Source organism: Sinocyclocheilus grahami, unplaced genomic scaffold, assembly GCF_001515645.1.
Source record: "Sinocyclocheilus grahami isolate Dianchi unplaced genomic scaffold, SAMN03320097.WGS_v1.1 scaffold54.1, whole genome shotgun sequence".
NCBI lineage: Eukaryota > Metazoa > Chordata > Actinopteri > Cypriniformes > Cyprinidae > Sinocyclocheilus > Sinocyclocheilus grahami.
The window spans coordinates 1,005,152-1,028,575 of record NW_015505233.1 but is presented as its reverse complement, the minus strand read 5'-3'; the positions used below and the strand labels follow the sequence as shown (position 1 = coordinate 1,028,575).

Genomic DNA, 23,424 nt, shown 5'->3' with positions numbered 1-23,424 from the left:
AATTAAGAATGATTGATGTTCATAAAAAAGCATTGTACGCATGCAGGATGTCTTGGAGATATATTCTTCATGCCTTATTTATTGAGTGAATTCAGATAACACGGGCAGAGCAAGGTGTTGGATTGGTCTTTGCAAGATTCAGAAACTGAGCCAGGAGAAATCAGTTTCTGTACTAAAATGAAGTCACACTGAACATTATCTAAACGGCACTTTGATATGAATGACTGACTCACACAGCACACTCTTTACACCTTCATAAGGCTTAACCCACATCAGTGGATCTCAACAGGTGGGTCGTGAACCAAAAATAGGTCAAGGGCTGTTTTGAAAAGATTGCTGACAGCAGAGCAAAACAATACTAATGCACATAATAACACGCAACCGATCATATAACATGCATACTTATGATAGTTAGAATAAATAGGCTTATTATCTTTTAAAAGAGAGGTAAAAACACTTCCCCTATCTTCTGTTTTAACGTCAAAGGCCTTGTGTCTTATTTTGTTGCTAATTCATCTGTCAATTGATAAAAGCTAGCCAAATAAGACACATGCAAATATTGACGTAGTGTGACATACACTCATTGTTTTTGTTTCTCTCAGCTGCTCAGCGAGCACACGAAGCCCGTGCAGAACGAAGAGCGATGGCACGTGCTTGGCCAGTTCTCCAGTATTGGCTCCATGGGACTTGATAAAACTAAATGGTTGGCAGCGGAGTTCCAGCGCACTCTGACCACACTGGGGAAAGCAGGGAAATCATTAGCCAGTCCAGAAACACAGATGCTCCTGGTGAGTGTTTCGAACAGCCCCCGCAGAGCATTCTGAAATGGTGAAAGGATCTGTTCATATATCGCTGCCGTACCCTCTCTGGATTGCGAACAACGTGGCCAGATGGATATTACAATAAACACAGTGGCATATTCTCCTACCAGCTTGCTTATCTATCAGGATAAATGAGCCCTCAATTGTGTCTCCATTTTAATTAGGTTAGAATCAAGGAGGGACGCCGGTGTGCACATGTGCATCTGCCTGTTCCTCGTTTGTGTATTTCAGTATATAATTCCTCTGAGCTATGAAATTTGAAATTTGTTGACGTCCCGTGTGTTTAATTAGCAATTAGTATTCATAGCATGTTCCCATTTGCTATACTTGAATTCCAATTTTGCAAAAAAGGAAACCTTTTCAAGTCTCTCTCGGCACGAGCTGTTAGAGACAATAGTTACAAGAAGAATTCTCATCCATTCTGTTATTTGGATAACAATATCTGCTCAGATGGAGGGATAGAAGATTGATTTCTGTCTGATGCAGCTATTGTTAAATGTCAGTTGAAAAGTCAAGGCGCCACACGGAGTGTCTTCAGCACAGAGAAAGATGGCAGACAGTACCATCAAGCCTTAAATGTTACTGTGTCATCTCTAAAGACCGAAGGCTTTTACAATTAGCGGGCTTCAGAAACTCTGTTGAACTATTGAGGTGATTCAGTTCCATAACTGTTAAGGACGGGTGAAATTATTCACAAGTTCTAAATGTAGACATATACAGGTGCATCTCAATAAATTAGTCCTTGATATCTTCCTGGAGTTGAACCAATGAGGTATACCCTATAAAAGAAAACAAATAAAAGCAGTTATACAGGTGCATCTCAATAAATTAGTCCTTGATATCTTCCTGGAGTTGAACCAATGAGGTATACCCTATAAAAGAAAACAAATAAAAGCAGTTATACAGGTGCATCTCAATAAATTAGTCCTTGATATCTTCCTGGAGTTGAACCAATGAGGTATACCCTATAAAAGAAAACAAATAAAAGCAGTTATACAGGTGCATCTCAATAAATTAGTCCTTGATATCTTCCTGGAGTTGAACCAATGAGGTATACCCTATAAAAGAAAACAAATAAAAGCAGTTATACAGGTGCATCTCAATAAATTAGTCCTTGATATCTTCCTGGAGTTGAACCAATGAGGTATACCCTATAAAAGAAAACAAATAAAAGCAGTTATACAGGTGCATCTCAATAAATTAGTCCTTGATATCTTCCTGGAGTTGAACCAATGAGGTATACCCTATAAAAGAAAACAAATAAAAGCAGTTATACAGGTGCATCTCAATAAATTAGTCCTTGATATCTTCCTGGAGTTGAACCAATGAGGTATACCCTATAAAAGAAAACAAATAAAAGCAGTTATACAGGTGCATCTCAATAAATTAGTCCTTGATATCTTCCTGGAGTTGAACCAATGAGGTATACCCTATAAAAGAAAACAAATAAAAGCAGTTATACAGGTGCATCTCAATAAATTAGTCCTTGATATCTTCCTGGAGTTGAACCAATGAGGTATACCCTATAAAAGAAAACAAATAAAAGCAGTTATACAGGTGCATCTCAATAAATTAGTCCTTGATATCTTCCTGGAGTTGAACCAATGAGGTATACCCTATAAAAGAAAACAAATAAAAGCAGTTATACAGGTGCATCTCAATAAATTAGTCCTTGATATCTTCCTGGAGTTGAACCAATGAGGTATACCCTATAAAAGAAAACAAATAAAAGCAGTTATACAGGTGCATCTCAATAAATTAGAATGTCATGGAAAAGTGCATTTATTTCAGTAATTCAACTCAAATTGTGAAACTCGTGTATTAAATAAATTCAATGCACACAGACTGAAGTAGTTTAAGTCTATGGTTCTTTTAATTGTGATGATTTTGGCTCACATTTAACAAAAACCCACCAATTCTCAACAAATTAGAATACTTCATAAGACCAATATAAAAAACATTTTTAGTGAATTGTCAGTAATTAAAGCAAAAGGAGTCCCTATCAAGGATTGAGTACATGTACAGTAAATGAACATACTTTCCAGAAGGCCAACAATTCACTAAAAATGTTTTTTATATTGGTCTTATGAAGTATTCTAATTTGTTGAGAATTGGTGGGTTTTTGTTAAATGTGAGCCAAAATCATCACAATTAAAAGAACCAAAGACTTAAACTACTTCAGTCTGTGTGCATTGAATTTATTTAATACACGAGTTTCACAATTTGAGTTGAATTACTGAAATAAATTAACTTTTCCACAACATTCTAATTTATTGAGATGCACCTGTAAAGAACACATTATGAACAAAGCTACTTTTCTATTGAGATCACATCTGTGTTGTGCAAGTCAGACAGTTTAGTTCGGTCTAGTTTCTTAGTGTTTTAAAGGTCAGTAGGTTTAATGGGTAGATAGATAGCCTACAGTTCAATAGTTTGGGGATTATAAGATTTTTTTGTCACATAATGCTTTCGAAATTATTCTAATATGCCGATTTTGTGCTCAAGAAACATTATCAATCAGTTGCACAGCTTATTATTTTTGTGAACTGTGATATTTTTTTTTCTTTGAGAATGGAAAGTTCAAAAGAGCAGCATTTATTTGAAATAGAATCTTTAACAATGTAAAAGTCTGTTACTTTTGATCCATTGACTCCATCCTTGAATCCCTAAACAAAAGTATTTATTTTATAAATGTATTTTAAGAAAAAGAATATTACTGAACATTGTCAAATTGGCATAAACAAAAAAAACAAAAAAATGTAATGAATCCTTTCTGTCATTTCTAGGTTTACCCATCTGTGGAAAATGTGAGAACCAGTTTGGAAGGCTATCCAGGTATCATTCATTTTTTTATTCTGAAATCAAAACATTTTTTTTTCCTCACACCTCCACATATGATGACCAACTGTTCTTATCCCTGCAGCTGGGGGATCTTTACCCTACAGCATACAGACAGCTCAAAAACAGCTCTGGCTTCATTCTTACTTCCAGTAAGTTGTCATATCTCTATAAAAAAAACATTTTGACAATGTACTCATCAATATTCAGCCTAAAATTTTAAAACCTTTTTAAATGTTACCATAAATAATCTCCTAAAAAGGCTCCTCAGCAGTGCTCCAGACCCCGTGATCTAAACAACTGCCTTTCCCAAGAGTTGTCTGACCCTTAAATTGCTCCTTAGAAATTTCAATTGGGTTCTTATCCCATCTCTCCCATCATTTTAACACATTAAAACCATAAATAAGCTATTTTACTGGTTGCCTCAATTTTACTAAGTGATCAGAGATGGGCCTATTGCGATGTAGATTGAATCTCAGTCCCCCTCTGGAGTGCGCACTCTACACTTCTACTCAGTATATTTAAATGAATCCATGTAGAATTCTGTATTCATGCCTAAATGCTGACAGCAATCAGACAGAAAGCTCTCCTCTTCGTCTGCACAGCATCATCTCTCTGCACCTGCAAATGGCATGAAATACTTCTTTGGGTGTTTTTGCACCTAGGAAATGTATATCAGCAGGTGTTTCTCCATTTTCTTTCTCTCCTTCACTTAGCTTCTCAATCTTTCTCCTCTAAACAGTGGCTGGCATGCTGATGTTACTGGCAGGAGCAATGCGATGCCTCACATTAAAACCTATATGAGGGTTTCACCGGACTTCACACAACTAGCCTGGTTTCTTGTCACAAGGTTAGAATGATTAAGTAACTTGCTTGCTAAATTGAATTAATTTTAGGCCTGATTGACAGTCAGCATTTCAGATCAGATACAGCTACTCTAGTCACAACTGGATGAAGAACTGTGCCAAGCAGTGTTATTTTAGTGTTATTAATATACTGTTATAGTGTTACATATACTCTTACTATACTTGATAGTGTATATACTAATATAAGTATATATATTATATGCTATTAAGTGTTTATTTTTACATTTTCAGCTTTTATTTTACCTACATTTTTGTCTTTTTTAAAAAAAAAAATTTTTATACTACTGTTTAGGTTTAAATTATTTTAATTTCAGTTTTGGTTCAGTTTAAATTTTATTTCCAGTTTTAGTGATTCAAGTAAAACTTGTTAAAATTGTTGTCAAGCCAACATTTTAAAATTGTTTATGTATCAATCTTTTATTGTTTTTTTTTATTTCATTTTTATTTAACCAAGGTTATAACCTTGGTGCCATGTTTGTTGAATGCAACTTAAAATGTCTAGATATTGGAGGAAAATATAGGTTGTGCAATTACAATATTTAATATTGTACAATTAAATATTGAATACAATTAAATATTGTACAATGACAATATTTTGGCTTTGTTAAGCCATAATAATGGTTTCAAATACAGATTGCAATGCTGCTGTTACACAATGCACTTTTAAATTAATAGGCAATATAATCTTATCATCATGCTAAACCTGTTTTATTGAGATTTTATGTCTTTTTGTTATTTCACATCCAAGCTGCTTTAGCAATATTAGATAATTAAGTGTTTATCATATGTCAGTTCAGATCGCAATTTTGTCAGTCATCACCAAATTGCACATCGCTACAAAATAACGAGCAGTCTAGAAGGAAATACACAGTTTTTAACATAATTGCATCAACACTGAAATCAGTTTGTGGTTACTCGTAGGTTTTGTTGATGATGCATTCAGTATATATGATTGTGTTAGTCTTTTACAACAAACACCAAAACACATCTTTATTGCCTTGAATATGACATATTAATGATAAGCCGGATGAGATCAGCACCGTTTCTGCTCTTTTGTTCTTCAGAGAGCTGCTCATAGCTGCCAAAATAATGCTCTTGGCAGAAGGAGGCTTGTTTTTCTCTGATCCCTGGCAGATTTGTGTCTTCTGTGCTGCATTGATAATGTTCCACTCGAAGGAGCCCTTAGGCCCCATAAATGTATATTTACACAACATAAGCCTGATATGTTTGTTTATTGAAGATTATGCTGTTCTCTTTCATTGGCTGTTTCTTAGCTGCAAAATAAGCAACAGCGCTTTTACAGATAAAGCCCTTTCGTGCAGTTGGTCAATTGAAGTGGTAAAGATTTGTCATGGTAGTGAAGTGGACAAGTGGCAGGTGGGTTATAAAACGCAATGACGAAAGAACACTCTTCTCTTTGATTATCTTTCAGATTACATTTAGGAATAGCATGTTAAGTTCAGCAGTTGAAAGCTTGTATTTTGGCGATTTTGCCCTAGAAAACTAATCACTGAGGAGAGATTCTAGTTTTAAAAGCCTCTCTTTTACCAGCAGACAAAGATATATTCTTTATTCAAATCTTTTAACACATGATGTTCCTGTGGCGGTGGCATTGAAGCCCACATGATATTCATCTCAAGGCAGCATGAATGGCCACTGTTCCTGCGGCATTTCTCAAAGCAGTGGCTTTAATCGTGGTTGAAATGCACAGGGAGGAAGATCGAGAGCAGTGTCTCTAGGTCAGTCATGTCCGGCGATGAGTTATTCATAGATCTTTTTATGAAGATTAAAGCCTGCAGTGGATGCAAAGCCTTCAGGCATAGCCTGTCATTCTTAAACATCTAAGTCCAAAGCGCATTAATTATTCAGTAATTGCAGTCTGAAAAAAATCTCCTCGACAATATCCTTTAGCTTTGACAGGTTTAATGCTAACACTTCTAGTTTAGGTGACATTTACATGAATGTTTGACTTTGAAACATGAGTGAATCTTCATCTGCTGGTATCCTCCACAGTGCCAATTTATCAAAAGCTGCCTGGGGCGCCCTGGAGAAGAACAGCACTCAGATTATGGTTCGTTCCTATGAACTGGGAGTTCTCTACCTGCCTTCAGCCTTTGTGAGTATCGTGACTGTTCGAATACCTGTGCATTTCTGACCTTCTGCTAAAACCAGCTTCTGATTGTGGCTGGATTGTATCTAGTTAGGCCGCGTGTCCACCAAAGCATCTTTCCCGAGGCTAGCGTATTTTTTCAATTGTGTTCAATGGGAGCACTTCGTTTTTAAAATGCCAACGAGACACTGACCATCTATTTGTTAAAGAATGTTCAACTTTGATTAAAACGCAGCGCTCAGCACTTTTTAGTCATCTAACCAATCACAGTGGAAGAGGAGTGGGACTAATACCACGCCGACCAACTGTCACACTTTGCTTTTACTGTGACTGAACAACAATGGAGAAGTTAATATTGCTTGTCTCTGAGTATTCATGACTTCACCAGATGGAATTCCTGGACTATCACAATAACCTGTAGATATGGAGAGGAATTTCAAAAGTGTGATTTCCAAGCTTGGAAAGGTCATGAAAAATCATGGAATTTACTGTAGAAACCATATTTGTGAACTCTAACCAAAATGAGTGTTACCTATATTTTGTAGTCATGTTTCAAATATTTACTTCTGGTTGATGAGTCGAGCACTTTAGCCGTTTTCCAGCAGGGTGTTAGTTTAAAACATAAAATTAAGATCTCCAGTAAAACCCCAAGAGAAGGAGCTCAACAGAGACAAAAAATATACCTTTAGAGTCTCTGAGCGTACTTCTTAACTACTCTTAAGTGTGTAAATACTAAACATAATGTCTTGGAGTATATCTCTGGTTTCTCCATGTAGAGACAGAGCTTTTGTGTAGCGTTCACATACTCGCAGGGTAAGTTGTCCTTGTTGTCAGGGTAGGTCTTAGAATTGCTTCAAAAGTTGCTAAGCAACAGTTTGGTTCAGTTCTCTTGCCGTGGAAAAAAGGGGGGGAAAGCATGAGTTTGAAAGAGGATGGTAAAAGGTTGTGCTCTCTTATTCAGAAGGGATGTATTGTGTCTTTTTTGTGGCCTGAAGCCTCTTTGTTTTGGTTGCACACAGTTTTGTTTATGGCATGGTTAGTTCTTGCTAGAGGTCATTTTTTAATAAATCACAAGTTTTTTTAGGACATTATATTTGCATTCGGTACACATGTATGTTGACTATTGAAGTTATTTTTACATCTGTAGAGGTCATGCTCCATAATTTTCATGAGTCACGTTTTTTTGTTTGCCACAGTGTGGTGCTTTAATTAACGTTCTCTTGTTTAAGAAAGTGTGAAATCAGACTGTTCAAGATCACCAGAGTACAAAATACATTTTGTTTTTGCTCTTAACAAAACACCTTTGACAGCATGTTTTCAAGTTTTCAGTACAGCGTCACATTGTTTCAGTCATGCTGTGTTGCCATACACCAATCAGAACCAGTGGTTACTTGTGAGCCAAACTCACCCTTGTCCTCTTTACCACCAACAAAGCTATTCGACTTAAAAAAGCATGTTCCTGAAGAGAGACGCAGTTGATGAGTCATACTTTTTTAAATATAGGATTTCATAATTGTGTCAATTGTTCTGATTTAGTATTCATGTATATTGCTCATTACTAGCTCATCCAAGCAGTCAAGGCCATTACAGAAATTTAGAAAAAAATGAGTGTTCAGTATAACATGCAATAATATAGAGATGCACTAATTTGAAACTAAAAATTAAGGAATAATTCACCTTCAAAATTAAAATGTTGTCATCATTTATTCACCCTCATGTCATTCCAAACCTGTATGAGTTTCTTTCTTATGTTAAACATAAAAGAAGATATTTTGAAGAATGCTGGTAATCAAACAGTTGATGGTCCTCATTGACTATCATAGTATTTCTTTTCCTACTATGGAAGTCAACGGAGACCAACAACTTTTGGTTCTACAAAATTCTTCAAAATATCTTCTTTTGTGTTCAGTATAAGAAAGAAATTTACAGGTTTGTAACAACATGATTGTGAGTAAATTATGACAGAATTTTCATTTTGGGGTGAACTATTCCTTTAAATAGGTTCAAGCAGAAATTATGTTTTTCACTTTTCAGTCTCATTGTATATGGATTCATGGTGTTCTGTTTAGTGAATTCATTTTTGTTTTGTATTTGCTTTTACAAACTGTTGGATTAAATTATTATCTGTGGTAGACATCAACCCCTAAAATTCCTGGTTTACCACTTAAGCTCTGACCCAATTGGATATTTACTCTTTGGCATCCTCTTGAACCACCCAGTTGGCTAGCTACTTGTTTTAACTGCAACCAAAAGCAGCTGTGGCTAAACAACAGAACAGCTGAGTTCAATAGACATGAAGATGCTAGTGAAAAACATAAGAACAAGTGACGTTAGTAATGAGAAATGTGATGTTTTTGCTAGTGTTACAACAAATAAATATGCTTGAACTCTGTCAATATGTCTGTCTGCTGCTGATTGAGCAGAAATTCAGATTAATTGCTCAATTATTGACTCACCCTCATGTTACTCCAGACCACATTAACCTCAATGATGCCTCTGCTCAACCACTAAGACGCGTTTATTAGTTACAACAACACAATTTATCAGTATTACTTGTGACAGCTGAGATTTAGCTAGAAGTTTGAAGGTTATTAGGGAGGTTTTTTTTTTACTGTTAGTATTAATTAAATGTTTTCTCTTTTTTTTGGGATAGTGAATTGGTGGGTTTTTGTTAAATGTGAGCCAAAATCATCACAATTAAAAGAACCAAAGACTTAAACTACTTCAGTCTGTGTGCACTGAATTTATTTAATACACGAGTTTCACAATTTGAGTTGAATTACTGAAATAAATGAACTTTTCCACGACATTCTAATTTATTGAGGTGCACCTGTATATAGATGCTTCAAGATGCTTCAAGAAACCTACCTGCAAAGCTACAGTACTGTTAAAGATTTTAGGCACTTGAGTAAAAAGGCTGTAAACTGAGGATTCTGTCAAAAATCATGTCATAAATAGATTTCTTTAGCATCTAACTTCTATTAACTAAATTAAATCAACATTTTGGAGATGTTGCCACAGTTCTTCTGGATTTAGTCTGTCTCAGTTTGTTCTGTTTTTTCATGTCATTCCAGACAGACTGGAGGATGATGATGAGATCAGATCTCTGTGTGGAGCACTGGCTGTTGTTAGCCTCCTTGTGCAAACAAAAATCTCACTAGATTATTACAATTAATGACAAAATGAATGTTTGAAAATGTAAACTGATATTTCCTACTAACACACTACAGCAAAAGATAGAAATAACTGATAGAAATAGAAATAACTGATTTAAAACCATTTTTAGCTGGTGTTCTAATAATTTTGGCCACCACTATATAGTATATAGTATATAACGTGGATGACAGTGTTGGCGGTCTTGCATCAGGGTAAAGTGGCCTTTAGAAAGAGGGAGTTTAGAGGTTATTACATGTAATTAATCTCAGTGGTTAACAGTCCTAAATACTGGTTAGATTGCTTCCATTGTCCTCATTTGTAAGTTGCTTTTGATAAAAACATCTGCTAAATGATTAAATGTAATTGTAAATGTATGTAAAAAAGCTTTCTAAACTTTCCCAAATGCCTTCCATATTCAGAATTAACTGTTTCTAACTTTTTATATTGAGTTTCTAGGTCGCTTCCTGTTTTTTCTTCACAGATAGCAGGACAGTGTTTGTGTGTGCTTGCATCTGCTGCATCTCTCTGGGTTTTGTGAAAGCTTTAGCTGTCTGAGTCTGGGTGATATATTCCCCACTGCCCTTTAAATCTATCCAGCCCCCTCCATCATCAAGCCCACCACACAAATGAGAGTTTAGCTTCCCTCAGAACAGCCCTGCTCCCCTCTGGCTTTTTCCACAGAAAACAGGATGAATAAATACACGTTTTCAGAGCTAGACAAGCACTTTTGTCACGTGTTGTCTCCATCATGGCAGTCATGGCATATCTTAAAGGGTTAGTTCACCAAAAATGAAAATTAGGCTGTGTTTTACTCTTTACCCCAGAGCCATCCTAGGTGTATATGACTTTCTTCTTTCAGACGAATCCAGTCGGAGTTATATTAAAAATTGTCTTTGATCTTTCAAGCTGTTTAATGCCACTTAGTGGGTGTTGCATACATCAGTCCAAAAGAAGTTAAATAAAAAGCACCCATCCATTAAAAAAAGTGTCTCACGCGGCTCCGGGGGGTGAACAAAGGCCTCCTGTAGCGAATCGATGCATTTTTGTAAGAAAAATATCCATATTCAAAACGTAATAATCACTTTAATGTACTGCAACTGCACTGTAACACCCGCTGTTGCACTGCAACACCCGCTGAGTGGCATTAAACAGCTTGAAAGATCAAAGACAATTTTTTTATGTAACTCCGACTGGATTCGTCTGAAAGAAGAAAGTCATATACACCTAGGATGGCTCTGGGGTGAGTAAAACACAGCCTAATTTTCATTTTTGGATGAACTAACCCTTTAAGGTCTATTGATTTGAGGTTCAAATAAATGGGTCTTTCAATGAGTTTGAGCCTTTTTTTTTTTTTTTTTTTTTACATGTTCCCAGTCTTTTTTGAACAATGTGAATAATCCACTGGTATTTTTCATGAAAATACTGTTTTATTTTTTTTGTCATATATTTCAGAGTTGTTATTATTATTATTGTGCATATAATTATTTATTTGTGTGAAAACTTTTTGTAGGATGCTAGTTAATTCTTAACTAAATCTTTTGGAATTAGAGATGAGCAGGATAGTCAACTAGTCATCTGGCAATCAACTGGCCAATTAGTGATTATTTATTTAAAATAATAAATAATACTTTCTCTGCAGTAAAAAAATATTCTGAGATGCAGCCTCTCTTGCAGTGTTGCTGTTAATCTTTTTTTTGTGTGAACAGTGCAATAAGTGCACTATAATTTTGTGCAATAAGTAATTTATATTTTAGCTTATTTATATGTTGAATATAACTGGTTGATTTTGAACATAAACAGATTTGCACATCCCTACTGAGCATTAATACATGTGCTTTCTCTTTGTCTGTGTAGAATATGAGCACATTTCCTGTGGAGAAGAATGTGTTTCCGGCCTCCAGCTCATCCAAAGGCTTCCCAGTGCCTTTTGACCTCCCACCTCAGCATTATTCAAGCAAAGGTGAGACTGAACATTGCGTCATTCCCCAAAAGTATCTCGACTAAGATTCATTGTAGTTCCAACCTTCATTAAAATGTCAGAGATGCTCTTCTGAACTCTGAACAACCACACATATTTAAAATGACAGATTTACACTTCAATGAGGCATTTGCATCAAAGTTTAAAGGTTTGCTTTTAATGCGTAAAAAGTACACTGAATCATCGCTTGAGGAAAGGTTAACCTTTACTTTGAATTTCAGAGTTCAAATGATTGCTGAGGAAACACTCTGTAGATATTAATTGCACAATGCAAAAGCCTAAATGAAAGCTAGCAGTGCAGGCCAGTATCCAGGCTAAATAAATAAAATATTTTGATACTGTACGAGTGTCTTAATTTGCTCTCTTAATTATAGCAGCCTTTCGTATAATGAATAAGTGTGTTTCTTGAGTGTACATTACTGTATGTGATGAGCAAGGTGTTCAAAGACAGCTACTCGTGATGGCAAAGTGTGTATTGTAATTGCTAACAGCAGTGAAACACAAGGGGTGTGCATGACACAATTAATGGCCATTTCATTTCCTGCACAGTGGTGTGCTCTGAGCCATCCAATGAGATTAATAATGAGGAAACATGACATGTACTGCCACCCAAATTCTCTCATGTTCTCATTTAATAAAGCATTTATCAAAAAAATACAAATAAAAAACAAAAAATTAATTGATACTCATTAGTCTAGCTAGATAGCCATTATTCCAGTGTAAAGCGTCACATGATCCTCAAGTAATCATTCTAATATGCTGATTTATTATTAGAATTATCAAAGTTGGCAACAGTTGTGCTGCCAAATATTTTTTTGGGAAACTGCGATACTTTTTTCAGGATTCTTTGATGAATAAAAAACAGCATTTATTCAAAATATAAATCTTTTCTAACAATATAAATCTTTGCTATCACTTCTTAACAATTAACACATCCTTGCTGAATAAGTTTTAATTTCTTTAAAAAAAAAAAATAATAATAAGAAGAATTTGCTGACCCCAAACTGTTGAACTGTAGTGTATATTGTTAGAAAAGATTTCTATTTTAAATAAATGCTCATCTTTTTAACTTTTTATTCATCAAAGAATCCTGAAAAAAATATCACAAGTTCCAAAAAATATTAAGCAGCACAACAGTTTCCAGCACTGATAATAAACCAGCATATTAGAATGATTTCTGAAGGATCATGTGACAATGAAGACTGGAGTAATGATGCTGAAAATTCAGCTTTGCATCACAGGAATAAATTAGATTTTAATGTATATTAAAATAGAAAAACGTTATTTTACATCATAATAATATTTCACAATATTACATTTTTTCCTGTATTTTTGTTTAAATAAATGCAGCCTTAATGAGCATAAGAAACTCCTGTAAAAAAACATAAAAAATCGTTCTGATCCCAAACTTTTGACCGATAGTGTACATACATACTGATTTGTTTGATGTGTGTAAAAAGTTATCATTTATATTTATTATTTATTATTTAAAAAGATTTCTATTTCAAATAAATTAATGAATGTATGTATGTATGTATGTGTATGTATGTATGTATGCAAGAAGAAAAAGGATGCTACATGTCAGCTTCCTGTAAGCCAATATGTATAAACGAGAAGCCTGCCATTTTATGTAAATAAGTGTTTTGGTCATGAGTCAAGTATATGGCTGTTTAGTAAAACTCTGCATTGTTTTGACTGACAGCATAATTGCAGATGAACACAAACTATAGCCTGCAGGACTTGCTGATGACACTAAATTAACTCATTATCATCTGCTGGGTAATTACTGTGTTTTGTGGTTTTTGTGCAAATGCACAGATTCAGAGGCGGTAGGCTCACAGGGATATATCACCGTTTTTGCATTCAGCGCATGCTGTCAAAAGAAAAAGCTATTTCACATTAATTGGTGTGATAAATTGGTGTTAAAACATCGAAAATGTTAAGTAATTTTTTTAAAATAATATTTTTTTTAGGATTTATATTTATGAAATTGTTTTATGAAAGTCCAAATCCAGTTCTAGGGAAAGCACAGTACTGTATGTCATTTTATACTTATCTCCATTTTTTTTACCCAAACTCATAGGAAAGGGTGTAAGAAATGTCATTTCTTTGTTGGAAGTGCCCTGATATTTAACCATGACTTGCGGGGCACACTTGAAATGACAGGTTTTGAATTATTAGTCTTAGGTTCAGAAGTTTTGCAGAGAAAAATAAAGCACCTGATGTTGAAAATAGAGCATATTAGCCAGACTTTTTTTTTCCTTTTTTTGCTTTGTTTTGAGATTATTTGATTCTGTTTTGGGGTATCCATTATGTTGACATGCTACTGATAGCGTCAGAAATCACTAGTACTTATGTTAGTCTCTGTCAAAGACCGTTTGATTGTTCAGCCCTATAATTGTCATCAACGCCACATTCTTAGTAAATGAAAATAACAGCGCTATGGGCCCTGCCCCTGACACGTCAGTTTGACGACCTTTAATCATGGTGAGAAAATAGAGGCGGCAATCGATGGTACTATTGAAACCAAGGGTGTCATCAGTTTATGAACTGAGACAGAAGCACTCTGTGGTTGCCATAGCAGCGTAGGTCTTTTGATAATAGAGGCTTCAGCCATGAAGTGGGATGAGGGGGCGTGGCCTGCAGATCAGGAAAAAAATGGGCGGTCTTCTCAGAATGTTTAGTAAGCTGGGGCTTCTGTACTGATTATGATACATCAATGTGGTTTCAATGTGCTTTTAGCAGTAAATTATGTTTTAGCACTCTATCAGTGAATCTTTTTGTCTGTGTTTGGAATATTACATTATATGTGACCCTGGACCACAAAACTAGTCATAAGGGTCAGTTTTTTTAAATTGAGATTTATACATCATCTGAAAGCTGAATAACCTTTATATTAATAACCTTTCCATTGATGTATGGTTTGTTAAGATATGCCAATATTTAGCTGAGATACAACTATTTGAACATCTGGAATCTGAGGGTGCAAAAAAATCTAAATATTGAGGAAAATCACCTTTAAAGTTGTCCAAATTAAGTTCTTAGCAATGCATATTACTAATCAAAAATTTAGTTTTGATATATTTATGGTAGGAAATTTACAAAATATCTTCATGGAACACGATCTTTACTTAATATCCTAATGATTTTTGGCATAAAAGAAAAATCAATAATTTTGACCCATACAATGTATTGTTGGCTGTTGCTACAAATATACCTGTGTTACTTATGACCGGTTTTGTGGTCCAGGGTCACATATATTGTATTAGGATATATACTACCAATCAAAAGTTTGGGGTCAGTTCCTTTATTTTTTTTATTTTTTTTTTTAGAAATTAATACTTTTATTTAGCAAAGATGCATTAAATTGATCTAAAGTGACAGTAAAGACATTTATGATGTAACAAAAGATTTCTATTTTGAATAGTTGCTGTTCTTTTGAATTTACAATTCATCAATAATCCTAAAAAAATATTAAGCTGTAACTATTTTCAAGATTGATAATAATTATTGTTTCTTGAGCACCAAATCAGAATATTAAAATAATGATTTCTTAAAGAAATGCTTTTAAACATTTATTTTAAATTGAAAACAACTATCTTAAATTGTAATGATATTTGAACTTGTATGTTTTTGTATAGGGATTATTCTAAATGATGTATTGAAATTATACTGTTAATATTGCAATGAATATAGCCATTGTTGCTGATATGGCAGTAAAACATAAAGAAAGAAATAATATTGACAGTATTACTATTTTTACGGTATTTTTGATCAAATAAATGCAGCCTTGGTAAACATATAAGACTTCTTTCACATACATTTAAAAAAATCTTACCAACCCCAAATGTTTTAACTGTAGTGTATACTTTACACAGTATTTGCACAGACTTTTGATTTTAACATATTTTTACCTATATTTAATCAGACTGCCATGCATTTGTACACAAATTAGGTTAAAATGCAACTCCAAAATGATGACATACTGTTTGAGGAGTGTCTCTCAGCTTGGCCTGAATTGCATTCATGTCAGACTAAATTATTTGTATTATTATTTATTTATTTTTGAATTTATTTTTTGTAATAGACAATAAGTTAAGCTTATTTTAGTGTTCTGAAATGAGTGCAAGTGGTGGTCCACTCAAAGGGTCACGGCCAGGACAGACAGCACTCATTGAAAGCTCAGATGAAAGTTATTTCCACCAAGGCCTTTCGTAGTGTCTCGCCTCTGCTATCAGTGCGCAAATGCTTAATAGAGGCACTTCATTTCCTACACATGATTACTTATTCAATCAAATCAAATGCATCGTGTCACTGTCCTTGTTGATACTCATTCGTGTGATATTCAGTTTCCCACTGGATCTGTTCCAATGTCATTTGTTTACTGTACATGACTGTGTGTAACAATTAACTGCTATGGAGTCACACAAGCGTTTCTGCCTCTTCAAGCCACCCAAAGTTTTACTATTGTGCATCCTCCACTATACGGCAGACTACATAATACCCAGAAGGCCATTTAAGACCTATAATTAAAGCTTTTAGGAAACAGACAGATAACCCTGGGCTTTACAAAGCAAATGTGCAATTGCAAACTTCATTGCATGCACCATGGCAACAGCTCTTCCATACTTGACCTTCTTTACACAAAAGGAAATGCATGAAAATGTTGAGGTAAAGAGACTTTCTTTTTGCACTTGATTTCATTTTTGCATATAGCAAGTAATCTTGTCTCGAGTGTTATTTCTGTCAGATGCTCTGCTTGCCAGAGCACCAGCATGGGGTTGAATTAATAGTACTTTATAATTAATCATTTTGAATGTTCCAAACTAATCCGTTTAAAAAAAAAAAAACAAGAATCGAACGATTTGGAAAAACAGCTGTTTCTCATATACTGTAGGAAAACACTTTTGAGAACTTAATATGACGTTCAGGTCATACTTCACCCCAAAATAAAAAAAAGCGGTTATGTTTTTTTAAGAAAAATTATGCTTATTTTAGGACCATTAAGGTTTTTTGCACTGTGACATATTTATAATGCAATTTTCATAAGAATATTTTCACCCTAATACTCATTATTGCAATGCAAAAAAAAAGCGAATTCTCATTATTTCAATTCCAAAAAGAATTATTTAAATGTTTTATCTATATATGTATTATCTATATATTATCATAGTATAGTTGTATTGTTTTTTTCTGATTTGAATAAAAATATTATAAATCACTGTTGAAATAAAAAAAACTCAAAAGTAAAACCTTCTTATACATTAAATTATACAATCAATTATATCAAAGTATGATTTTTTTTGTTGTTGTTGTTGTTTTGTTGTTGTGGAATGTGACCCAGGTATGTTTTTAATGTAATTCTTTTGTCATTTTAAATGATGAGTAAATGTATTCATTGTAAGAGTATTATTTTATGTCTAAAAGGAGTTTTTAAAATATGACTTCTCTTATGGGGAGGCGATATGTTAGTGTTTATGGTTTCTTTAATAAGAGCGTCCGTCATGCTCACTCTCACAGTTCATTTCATCTGAACCCCTGCTGTCAACACCTGTGATATTAATACAGACCGAACCCAGTCACACACTCAAATGTACATCTCAAAGGGTACCTGCACCTCTATATTAAGACAAACGTAATACATTTCTATTTCTGACCTGACTGTTGCTGCTGCTTCTGCTCAGTGATGAGAAAAGGATAGTTTCATATCCCTCTAAAATCAGCTCAGAACTTCTCATCACTCTCTACTCTTCAAACGGGCTCAGTCTCGGCTCACGACTAAAAAGAGACCAGCTATTGTGAATTAGAATGGACCGCTGCTCAGTAGCTACTTGAGTCTAGTTCTTTAATTCAGTGAGGAGACCGTTGAGTGCTGCTTAAGATCCTCTCATGTGCAAACGCCATTAAAGTAATAGTTCACCCAAAAAACTAAATTCTGTCATTTATGTACCCAGATCGTTCAAGCTTCAATTTTCCATACAATGAAAGTGACCACAGCTGTGAAGTAAGTTTATAATAATTTTCATTTTAGGAGAACACTTCCTTCCCAAAAAAAATAAAGTTGTTCTTTATGAATGCTTTTTATAATGTGCAAGAAAAGATCAGGTCAGAAGTGTGTCATTCTTGTTTATAATTTTGGTAAATTGCACCCCTTCTGGCAAAAAGAAAAACCGTAGATGGTTATGATGATTAGTTTTGCTTCACTTCCTCTTCACGTATATTGCTGCAGTTCCAGGCAACAATTAAGCCTGGATGTGACTGTTTGTGTAGCCGTACTGCTGTGTTCCTACTATTAGATGAAAAAACTGTCATTATTGAAAGTTCTTGAAATTGTTGCACTAATTAAATAATTTTGTAGTTCTTGCAAAGGCAATCATTGTCATTGCTATTGCTCATACTCGGGCTTAGGGATCTGAACAAACCCCTAACTTCAAGTATTACATTTTAATGCATAATTCATCCCGCACCAATTGTTCATTTGGTTCAACTTGATATACTAAAAGTAAAACTGAAAAGAAAAATAAAATGATATAGACATTTTTAAAGAAACAACAAAATTGCTAAAACTTTATCTAAAATTAAAATGAGAACAACAGAAATTTAAAAACTAATTCAAAAGATCAACAACAACTATATAGTATCTCAATTATACTAAATAACACTGTATTACTTTTGAATAAATTTTTGTTTATTTTATTTTTGCATAATGCAATGCATTAAAGTACACCCAAGGCATCTATTTATTAAGGTTTGATATATTTACAGTAGGAAATTTACAAAATATCTTTATGGAACATTATCTTTACTTAATGTCCTAATGATTTTTGGCATAACAGAAAAATCAAATCATTTTGACCCATACAACGTATTTTTGGCTATTGCTGAAAAAATATACCCCAGCGACTTAAGACTGGTTTTGTGGTCCAGAGTCACATATATGTATAAATAAGACAAGCTTTTTGACGGTTGACTATGCCTCTGTATTTTACCCAGTTATCTGTGAGAATTCCTTTGAGATAATTGACTCGCTTATATTTTTCTGTAAGTTCTAAAGTGTAATGTTCTTATATCACAGATATTATATCTAAGCAGTTTAACAATCAACCATTTGACTCCTTCACCACATTGTTTTGTTTCATGCGCTTTTTAGAGGTATTTTAACTGCTGGGTTGTTTTGAGATTGAATCCAGTTGTGTCAGCTGGTTACCATGGATACTGCTGTTCTGCAGTCTTTTCTAGAAGTCTATATCCTATAATACATTATTAAGTAAACCGCACAGTTTGTGTACGATCCTTCATACTGATACAGTACACACACCAGTAGTTATGCCACAGGTGAGCATATATCTCAAGGCAGGTCAGCCTTCAGGGAAAGGTCAGAACCTTCTCTTCTGTCCATACTGGGAATCTTTGTTGGCCCAAGGCAAATACGTAATTCTGCATCATTTCAAAGCATCATGAACTCTGCCTGGAGCAGGTCAGACTCCGAGACTGTAAATCTCCAGGCTTTCCATTAATGTATGCAGTTGCATTTCAGTTCTGTTTTCTCCTCGTTGCAGAGCAACCGTGGATCTGGAATATTCCTTACACTCAAGCCCCAGACACTCATGGAAATGTATGGGTTCCTTCTTGAGAAGTTCGAGTTGCAGGGATCATCTGCATAAGACAGAATTAACTTGGAAATCAGACCATTGGCATTTGACTCCGCTTCGGGTCTGCTCGGGTTCACCCTTATGAGGATTTAGCCGCCGTAATGACACACTTTAAAGGAATAGTTCACCCAAACATGATAATTGTCATCATTTACTTACCTTCGTGTCATTCCAAACCTGTATGAGTTTCTTTCTTATGTTGAACATAAAAGAAGATATTTTGAAGAATGCTGGTAATCAAACAGTTGTTGGTTCCCATTGACTTTCTATGGAAGTCAGTGGGGACCAACAACTGTTTGGTTCTTCAAAATTCTTCCAAATATCTTCTTTTGTGTTCAACATAAGAAAGAAACTTATATAGGCTTGGAACTACATGAGCGTGAGTAAATGATGCCAACATTTTCATTTTTGGGTGAATGGTAGATGTACACCATAATAGTGTGCACCCTTAATGCTATATTTTAGTCCTGTTTTTTTCATAATAGAAACTGTAGATATGTTTAGTTATGCCTTAATTGTAAACATTTTGTAAAAAGACCAAATAAAATGCATTTTACAACTGGAAAACCATGGAACTAAATACATTTTTCAGTAGCAATGTCCTCCTACTTGTGGAAAAATTTGTTTATTTTGAAATCCAGTAATGTATGTTGAAAATAGCAATCAAATTATGTTTTTATTCAGCGAAACAACCATTGTCAGTGGCTTTGACCTAGTCATGTTTACTCCTTCATTCAAAAACCTCAGAAGCAGGTAACTGGTACATTTGTTTATGTAAAAAAATAATAATAAATTCACATCCATTTTGAGCCGGATTTGTCGTATAACCAATAGAGTTCAGATAAAAAGAGGACTAAATGAAATGGTGAAAACATCTCAAATTGGTCTTTTTTAAAAGTTTGATTATGGACATGTCCTCTGAAATGAATTCCGGGCGAGCTCCAAGGGCGGATTGATTTTTTCATTCCCGGCTACAGTGATGCAGTAATGTGTTTGAGGAGGACTCTGCTCCCCCAGCATCAGTGATATATTGAATGTGTTCAAAAAACAGAACAATTGGTGCTGTTTTCTATTTATCCTGAAATTGTCATGTTGCCTAGCAACATTGGAAAAGTTAACTCTACCTTGATACAGGAATTCCCTGTGGCCCCTTTTTTTTCCTTTAATGAACAAAATTTGATTCTGTGCATTACTTTAAGGTTCACTTAGACCTTTTCTCCAGCACGTCTGTACTTAAAAGTTACAGCATGTCTTGTGGAATTTTTATTGTACATTGTAATGAAAATGAAATATTCAATCTGAATTATGTATCTCTCTCTTGCACAGCTACAGTATGTGAGACATTTGTTGAAACTGCTTTAGACTTTAGATCAGATAAATGTTAGAGAGGTCTCCTCCATTCTGAAAAGTATTGATCTCGGATCATTAGAATAATTCCTAACAGAGCAGTCTGGCCAAAACCACGAGGATCATTATGTGTTTTCCATTCAAATGAGTGACTACTGTGTTAACGATTCCAATTAAAACCCATGCAATTACTAATAATTGTCCCCATGTTATTAAACTCATAGTTTTGTCTAGGTATGACATTTTTGCAGTTATTTCCAGAGTATATATATAGACATGACAAGACATGAAGGCATCATATGGAAAGCTGTATTAACATTTATTAAAACTAACAAGTATCTGCATTTATGTTGAGTTCTGATTAATGCATATTACAGTTGTCTCTGGCACATCCCTTTTTCTAGTGATGTTTAATTAGGTTCAAATATTTATTAGTCTAGCTTTGCTATATTACAACAGCCTCTTATATTACTTTATTATTATTATTACTTGTCATACTTATGGGCTAGTAAAAGTAATAACAGGAATACATGCTAATGTCTGATATTAGTGTATATTGATTTGGTACTTTTAATTTAAAACATATACACTGAAAAAAATTATACTCCATTTTTGTAAAGGTAAGTGGTTGCAATCAATTTATTTTAGTTACATTTAAATACATTTAGTTGACTAACGTTCAGCAAAATTTATTTAAATGTAGCTAAAATAAATTGATTGCAACCACTTACATAAAAAAAAATTTGTAAATTCAATGAATAATTTTTTTCAGTGTATATGCTATAAGTAGCTTTTTGAAAAGGTATAAATGTGAATACCCAGTAAATATTTAGTGATACAACTGGAATACACATCCGCAAAGAATCAAATTTGGCAAAATTAGCAATTTGTTACCAGTAACATCAAAATCTGTCACAGTTGGAATAAGAGTGACCAACATGTTCTCACTCCCAACTCGTCACATATTGACACTTGGTCAGGACCCCTTGGTGTCGCTTTTTGACGCTCAAGGTACCCCTTAAGCGTCATTTTTCGATGCACAGGGGTATCCTTTTAGTGTCACTTTTCGACGTGCAGAGTCCTCCGTTGTTTTCAGTTGTATGTCTTAATCTAATAGTTTACATGCATTTGTAAAAAAAAATATAAACTAATTTTATATAAATGTATACTTTCATTGGAGCACCTAACCCCACCCCTACACTAAACCTACCCACTTTTGAACAATATAAAATGGTCACGAGACACACAAGAGCCAATAGCATTTGGCTTCAGGTAAACAAGGAGATGGCGATCACATCTATTCCTCTCACAAATCAATTGTTTTGCCTCGCAAGACTTGGAATATTAATATTTTTTTGGAAATAATTATGACTGTAGCTGTATCTGCCTGTTATATCTTGTGCATCAAAAAGTGACGCCAAAGGGTCCTGACCAAGCGTCAATATGTGACGAGTTGGGAATGAGAATGTGAGTAATAGTGACTAATTGGAATAGTAGCAAATTAAAACCAAGCTAACAAAAACATGTTCTAAGATAGTTTTGCCAACGTTCCCATTAAGTTATAAAAATATTATTTCTCTCAATGTTCAAAATGTTTTTGTTTTTTTGTTGGAAAATTCCAGGAACATTACATTTCGTGGAATTTTGCAAACATTGCAAACATAAATTTTGCAAACATTAAATACGCCTTTGATATTATTTTCCTCTAAACCACTAGATGGCAGAAAAACTCGGCTTAGCACTTTACAAAACATCTGCTTTTCAAGATGCATGTGCAAATGTGGCTGATCCTTGACGTGATCGCAGGCAGCAGCACATATTTGATTCTGTGCTTGTTCTAATATTTTGTTTTTTAAAATGTTGTAGATTTAAGTAGAATATGAGAATTGCTAAAAATTATTTAACATATTTTGAGACAAAGGTCTTTCTTAATGATTTTCAGTTTTTTTTAAAGATAATTTAAGCAACAGTTTTTAAATAACGAAAGAATATGTAAATGTATGACATTTTGGGTAAAAAGTGCCCCTGCTGATGGGGCTAAAGGCACAATAATTAACATGATAATTAACAGAAGGCTGACTTTTCCATTTGTTGACATGAGATGGTTAGATTCAGATGGTAAATTGAATTCATTATTTTGGGTGTCCATCTTAGAGATAATCACCATGTTTAGCATGAAACCATTATATTTAAAAACATGATATTAATCATCTCATATAATAAAATATAATTTGTTGTTACTACTGTAAATCTACATTAAATTTTTATGGGATATCCTTCAGTGCTTTCAGAATCTTTACTTTTTTAAATGATTTTGATTCTGTATTTTGAAATATGTTTTATATTAACATATTTTAATGACAGTATATTTACTGAACAAAAAATGTTTTTTATTTATCAAAATAAGCAGAAAATAGTACACACTTTGCTAAAGTGATTGTTTTGAACAAGTACTAACTTAAGCCTGGCTCACACTGGGCAATTTTGGCCACGATCCGTCTGAGACAAATTTTGAAAATCCTAAAAGATTCCTATAATCCTAGGCTAAAATCACAGACAGCCGATTAATGGCTGTTGCGGTCAGATTTTACCTCCGACGTATTTCTGGCAGTGTCAGAAGATTTGGCACACTGTCCTGCAGAGTGACTTCTCCTAC

At 34.2% G+C, this 23,424-nt stretch overlaps 1 protein-coding gene across 1 annotated transcript in view; it reads left to right on the top strand.

Annotated features, from left to right (window-relative positions):
- Positions 1-19,577, top strand: part of LOC107583482 (tyrosyl-DNA phosphodiesterase 1) — a 28,460-nt gene extending 8,883 nt beyond the window's left edge. Inside the window, exons 10-16 of the mRNA XM_016269690.1 lie at positions 603-788; positions 3,608-3,656; positions 3,745-3,811; positions 4,402-4,509; positions 6,539-6,641; positions 11,646-11,751; positions 19,329-19,577. Coding sequence (XP_016125176.1) covers positions 603-788; positions 3,608-3,656; positions 3,745-3,811; positions 4,402-4,509; positions 6,539-6,641; positions 11,646-11,751; positions 19,329-19,402 — 693 coding nt within the window. The 3' untranslated portion in view covers positions 19,403-19,577. The remainder of the gene's footprint in view (positions 1-602; positions 789-3,607; positions 3,657-3,744; positions 3,812-4,401; positions 4,510-6,538; positions 6,642-11,645; positions 11,752-19,328) is intronic.
- The last annotated feature ends 3,847 nt before the right edge of the window (positions 19,578-23,424 follow it).